The sequence below is a fragment of the Lycium ferocissimum genome, chromosome 5, assembly GCF_029784015.1.
Source record: "Lycium ferocissimum isolate CSIRO_LF1 chromosome 5, AGI_CSIRO_Lferr_CH_V1, whole genome shotgun sequence".
Lineage (NCBI taxonomy): Eukaryota > Viridiplantae > Streptophyta > Magnoliopsida > Solanales > Solanaceae > Lycium > Lycium ferocissimum.
In genome coordinates, this window is record NC_081346.1 from 24,543,349 (window position 1) to 24,550,537 (window position 7,189).

The 7,189-nt window shown below is 37.1% G+C and overlaps 1 protein-coding gene across 1 annotated transcript; it reads left to right on the forward strand.

Moving 5' to 3' along the window:
• Nucleotides 1–383: 383 nt before the first annotated feature.
• On the forward strand, nucleotides 384–3,077 carry LOC132056569 (uncharacterized). The gene is made up of 2 exons (XM_059448836.1): nucleotides 384–980; nucleotides 2,226–3,077. The coding sequence occupies exons 1-2, from the start codon at nucleotides 506–508 to the stop codon at nucleotides 2,237–2,239; spliced, it is 489 nt and encodes a 162-aa protein (XP_059304819.1). The 5' UTR covers nucleotides 384–505; the 3' UTR covers nucleotides 2,240–3,077.
• Nucleotides 3,078–7,189: the final 4,112 nt, after the last annotated feature.

The following is a 7,189-nucleotide window of genomic DNA, read 5'->3' on the forward strand; positions in this document are numbered from 1 at the left end:
TAGACATATGTGTGGGTTGTGGGCGGTTATTTGCACCGTTGTGTACGTAACGGTTTGTATTACGGATGTCCCCGTATTATGATAGCACTTACCAAACACGTGCGATGTATATGCTTATGCGGCGGTTTGAGACGGCGCGATTTTCGCATATGTATCATTTGCTGAAAGTCATGACTACGATATGTATGTATGTGTTTGTGAGAATTTTGGGGCGACGTATTACTATTCTGTATGTATAAGATCTGGTTATGCCAGCTATGGTCTGATGTCTGACCTTTGTATATGTATAATCTATTTGTACGCTGATTATGGTTAACAGGTTCGTATGGGTGCCCAGCTCGGGCACTAGTCACGGCCTACGGGGTTGGGTCATGACAAGTACATTAAAGAATTCAAAGGAATTTGTGATTGTCTCGCTGCTATACACAAACCTTTAGATGAAGATAGCAAAGTTATAAATTTTGCTAAGGGTCTGGGAAACAAATACAAAACATTGAGGACTGTTATGTTGGCAAAAGCTCCATATCCAACATTTACTCAGTTTGTTAATGCACTGAGAGGGTATGATATGAAAGAACATGATAATGAGAAAGATCACGTTGATCAAGCCATGGCCTTTCATATCCAGAGAACACAAAATTCGTTTGGTAGAGGAAGAGGAAACTCCCTTAGAGGAAGAGGACAGACACGAGGAAGAGGCCAGGCTGGAAACAAATTCAACAACTTTACGGCTGGAGGACAACCTAGTAGACAATTGAATTTTTCAAATAATCAGAAAAGTTCTCCGTCACAATCAAATCCATGCCAAATTTGTGGAAGAAACAACCACACAGTTATCTCTTGTTTTTATAGGTGGGATTATTCTTACCAATCTCAACAAGAAACGCCACAAGAATTCTCGGCCCTAACAATCAACGAACCATCAGACAACAACCTCTATATGGACTTAGGAGCAAGTCACCATATGGTTCAAACAACAGGTAATCTAGACAACTCCACTTTGTTCAAAGGTTCAGACTCGGTCATGGTAGGTGATGGTAAGCGGCTTGAAATTACTCATGTTGGAAATAAGGAGATATATAAAAATTTACAGTTAAGAGATGTTCTAGTTGTACCTAAATTAAAGAAAAATTTGCTGTCTGTAAGTAAGCTTGCAACCGACAATGAATGTTCTTTGAAATTCACTGACTCTGAATTTCTTTGTTAAAGACAAGAAAACAAAGAATCTGCTGGCAAAGAGGAGTAGGAAAGGAGACCTATATGCCTTGGATCCAAAGAATGTAGATGGAGAAGTATATCAAGCTTTAGCCGCTATGCGTTCGAATAAAGCATCAGATGAAGTCTGGCATCAAAGACTGGGGCATCCTAATCTTAGAACAATGCAGTTTTTACATTCTAATAGATTAGTTAAATTTAGTAGTTGGAATAGAAAATTTTTTGTTTGCACTGCATGTCAAATGGGAAAAAGTTGTAAGCAACCCTTTGAGAATTCTAATAAAGTGGAGATTGAGCCTCTTGTCAAAATTCATTGTGATTTATGGGGTCCTTCACCCATTACCTCCTCTCAAGGTATGAGATTTTACGTAATCTTTGTGGATGATCACACAAAATACACTTGGTTTTATCCTTTGAAAAGAAAGTCAGACTTCTTCAACACATTTGTTAACTTTTAGAGGTTGGTTGAAAATCAATTTGATAGGAAGATCAATATCTTTCAAAGTGATGGAGGTGGAGAATTTAATAGTCAAATATTTATTAATCACCTTAATCAATGTGGCATTCAAAGACAAGTATCATGCCTACATACACCTGAGCAGAATGGGGTTGCTAAACGAAAGTACTGACATCTAGTTGAGACCGGCTTAACGTTATTGTTCAATGCCAATGTTCCATTGTATTTGTGGGTTGAAGCATTCATGATAGCTGTATATCTTATAAACAGACTCCCTACGCCTGTTCTAAAGATGTTATCTCCCCTTCAGCAGTTGCATAACAAGAAACCCGATTACAATGGTCTCAAAATCTTTGGGTGTAGATGGTTTCCACATCTAAAGGGGTACAACAAAAATAAGTTTCAACCAAAGACTTTTTCGTGTGTTTTCATTGGATATAGTCCTTTACATAAAGGATATAGATGTTATCATTCACCAACAAAGAGGGTTTATATATCAAGACATGTGATATTTAACGAACATTGTTTTCCCTTTGCTTCTAATGTCTTACAGGAAACGAAAGATAGAGTTTATTCAATATCTACGTACAAAGAGTTCTTTGAGCCTCTTGATGTCCCAAAAGATGAAGCAGCCCGTGAGACACCAGTACTTGCTACTCAAGACACTAATGAAGTTGAAAATATTGAGCTATTTCCATTAGTGGTCCAAGATGCATTCACTGCCACACCAACAAACACACATGACCATATGCAACAACATTTATCTCCAAGTTTAGAAAATAGACCTTTACATGCTAGCAGCACATCCAGGTCATTAGAAGCTGCAAACTCTTATCTTGATGCTCAGAACGCCTCAAGTTCCTCAACAGTTGCTCGTTCTAGTCGTGGTGACCCTGCAGGTATTGACTTATACGTTGACTTTAGCGATTATCAGTGTATTCCAACTTCGTCTTCACCCTCTCTTGATAACACCCATCACATGATCACAAGAACCAAATCGAAAAGCATGGAGCAGCCTCTAAAATTCCTAAACTTTTTAGCTACTGCATCGTCTAACACCAGTGAACCCAAGAACATTAAAGAAGCCCTATCACAACCCTACTGGTTACAAGCTATGAGAGAAGAAATGCAAGCTCTATATCAAAACAATACCTGGAGACTTGTACTATACAAGCCTCATATGAATGTAATCGGATCAAAGTAGGTGTTCAAGACGAAGATGAAGGTCGATGGCACGATTGATAGATACAAAGCTCGTCTAGTCACAAAAGGGTATAACTAAATTGAGGGTCTAGATTTTGAAGACACATTCAGCCCGGTGGTTAAAGCTACTACAATTCGTATAGTTTTGACTATCGCCACGGTACGACAATGGCCTCTTCATCAACTCGACATCAAAAATGCCTTTCTTCATGGACGACTCAAAGAAATAATATATATGCAGCAACCTCCAGGATTTGAGGACTCTACTTGCACAAATCATGTTTGTCTGCTCCAAAGGGCGATTTATGGATTGAAGCAGGCTCCGAAGGCATGGTTTCAGAGGTTTAACGAAGTACTTCTTCACCTAGGATTCTTAGGAAGCCATGCTGATTCCTCCTTATTTGTCCTTCGTCGTCAAGGTGATATTATTATACTACTTTTGTATGTAGATGATATAGTTATCACCGGAAGCAATCCCAATCTTTTGCAGTCTCTTATCTCTCAACTAAGTGTCCAGTTTGCTCTTAAAGACATGGGCCATTTGCATTTCTTCCTGGGGATTGAAGTCGTCTGATATGTTGATGGACTTTATCTTAGCCAGAAAAAGTATGCACAAAATATTCTTCAAAGGACCATGATGCATTGTGCTAGAGCAATTCACACACCATTATCTCAAAAATGTGATATTCATATAGATGGTGGATCTGCAGTTAATGCATCCGACTATAGAAGTACGGTTGGTGCTCTTCAATATCTTACTTTGATGCGTCCTGGTCTTACTCATGCTGTCAATCAAGTTTGTCAATTTATGCAAGCCCCTACAACTACACAATGGCAAGGGGTCAAGCATATCCTTCGCTATCTAGCTGGAACTGTGAACTTTGGGCTTCGCATTACATCCAATCCTCGTTGAAGGTTGTTGGCTTTTCCGATGCCGACTGGGCAGGTTGTGCTATCACTCGTCGATCAACCACAGGCCTTTGTGTTTTCTTAGGTGCGAACTGCATCTCTTGGTCATCCAAGAAGCAACATACAGTTGCAAAATCCAGCGCTGAAGCCGAGTATTGTGCACTTGCCTCTGTTGCAGCTGAAATCACATGGATTCTCCATTTGTTGAGACATCTTGGTGTATCACTTAACTCTCCACCAGTACTTTACTCAGATAACATTAGTGCCCTGCACCTTACCAGCAATCCAATTCTCCATGCTCGGACGAAACACGTCGAATTAGATTATCACTTTGTTCGAGAAAAAGTTACAGCCAGAACAATGGTTACCAGATATGTTCCTTCCCAGACTCAAGTAGCTGACATTTTCACGAAAGCATTGTCCAAGCAGCAATATCAATTCTTACGGAGCAAGCTTGGAGTTGTGTCACTGCCAACGTCCCGCTTGAGGGGGGATGAAAGTGAGTTCACCAAGGATTAGGAATCCTACGTGGACAAGTATAGAAATTGTATCATGTTTAGGTATCTACAGTTAGCCTAACTTCTATAGGAGAAGAGTCATACATTGTGTATTAGACCAAGAGGTCTTATATTATAAAAACAGAGGAGAACAATCCGTATAGGGTGCATTGACAGAGATATTAACAACGCTTCGTTCTTTCTCTCAAGTTTAACTGTTGTAAATCTTCTTCATTTTCTACTACTTTCAAAAGAAAGGCAATTATGACAAAAGGACCAATTACAAATTCACCACTATGGACTGTCTCTTCAAGCAGAAAGTTGATGTTGTCTATAATGCCTTTCTCAACCTTGATACTCAAACCAATGTGGCTAATGAAGAGCAAGTTTTGTGCGAGTACGTGAAGGGGCACAGGCCTCTTGCAAATGTCCCGTGGCATACGGTTGACAATATTCTTATATCAGTCAACATAAAAGAAGAAAATCAATGGTTATTGGTTGTGCTTTCATTCAAGGACAAGTAATTTTATATCTATATTTTTTTAAGATAACAATATACTGATTTTGCTAGATGCCTTTTGTTGGATGCCTTTTGACTTAATATACTAATTTCTTTTTGTATGTATATATTTTGTGTGTTTTTGTTACGGACAAGCGTCTTTACGTCTACAACTCATATCAAGCAACAGGGCATAATGCACTTGTTAGGGATGAAATACACAAACTTGCTACACTTCTATCACATTTCCTACATATTGGTGGATTCTATGTAGACCAAAAAGGCATAGATTTGATCAAAGACTCAGCTTATGCAGATAAGGCACAGATTGATATTCTTGAAGTAGTCTATGTTGAAAATCTGCCTCAGCAAGCCGTTGGTAGCATGTAAGTTGTTCATGTATTTTTTAATGTATTTGTGTATTTCAACAATTGATAAACTGAACATCAAAACACACATATTTTTAAATACATATATACATATGTATTTGACATTATTTTTTAATGTATTTAAAAGTATATGTGTATTTTGATTCTCAGATTTTGACTTGTATGTGTTGCTTACTGTTTTTCATACATTTTTAAATACATGTATACATATTTATTCTCATACTTTTTTCCTTTTTTTTTTTCATACATTTTGAAGTTCTCAAACATTTCTGCCATTTTTTTTCCAGGGATTGTGGTGTTTATGTAGCAGCATTTGCTGAGTATTTGAGCTCGGGTGAAGGGTTCCAGCTACAGTTGACGCAACGATGATGCGTATGAGATATGGTGCACTCCTATGGGACTATGCGGAACGGAAGGTAGCAGACAATGCCCAGAGCGATAACGAGGTGCCACCAAGACCAGTTAGGCCAGCCATAGATTATGACACAATTGATGCAATTGATGTCTGATTCGTACTGATTGTAACTTTGGATTAAAGACCAGATTGTGACTGTTTTTTAGAGTACCTTTTTTGCCACAGATTTGAAGTTTTTAGATGTATTTTTCCTATGTTGGATTATCATATTATCAATTGTATCTGCCTACATTTAGCTATTATTGCTACATTCATATACATTCAAAATACGCCAAATACACTATTCTTTTTCATATGTTGGATTATCAACTTAACAAGTATATGTAACTCAATTTTCAATTTACCACAGTCAGATAATTTCAAATTACATCGTTCACACTTTGTATTTGATGTATGCTATATTTGACATGGCCCACTAAATACATGTAAATAAAATCAAATATACCAAGTACATCTGGTTACGAACACCAGATGTATGTTGTATTTACCTACTGAGCAGTGTTTTGAAGTTATTAAATACACCAATTTTGTTAGAATAAGATTCCTTTTAAAAAAAAATAGAGATCATCGTTTGTACTCATATGCAAACATATTCGGAAATAACTTCATAATTCCAAAAGAAGTAATCACACAACTATTGCAATGTATTCAAAGTGACTACCTTTATTCAAATATTGCAAACAAACAACATATTTTTCTAACAAATGTAAATGGCTATACAGAAAAATAAAAAACAATCACTTTTTTTTAGGCTCAAAACTACAAGAACATCTATTCTGTCCAAGCTGTCCACAAGTACTGCAAGCATGTCTTTTTTTTACCAATAAGCAATTCCCTCAACGGCTTCTCACGCTTCTTCTTCGGTCTACCAGAAGGTCTTTTATATCTTGGTGGCAAAACTACATCATCCGAGATGTATGTGGGAATCTTCCATTCACGCTCATCGGGGAGAGGATCCACAGGTATATCATATGTTTTCACCACGGTCTGCGGTTTGAACAATTCTAAGCAATAATCATCAGCCTTTAGATTTTTCTTCTTTAAGACAGCCCATACATGTGGGCATGGAATTTCATCTATTTGAAACATTAGACAACTACAAGTTTTGTTTTTCAAGCAAACAATGAAACGCCTTCCTCTATCATGGACTGTGTACACGTCTTCGGTTGATGGTTCAACCTACAAAAAAATTATTAGTTGGATTTGTTAAGTATGTAGTCAATTATATATAAATCATAAAAATACTTTTAGTCAAATACATATAAGTAACTGTTTAGAAGATAAAACCATCATGTTCATGAACATGTTTGAAATTCAAAAAATATTCAAATACATGACACACATGTACAAATTGAACCTGACAAATACATCCAAATACATCAAATACATGTACAAACTGCAGCTGACAAATATAGTTAAATACATGAACAAACTGTAGCTGACAAATACAGTCAAATACATCATATACAGCCAACTAAAATTGCAGGTCAATCAGGTATATTTTAAATGAATTGAACTGAAACATATCGTCATACGTAAACATAGATACTCATTTATTGACAGCATCTCCTGGAACTTTTTAGAGAGTGTTGTGGACGTGTATGT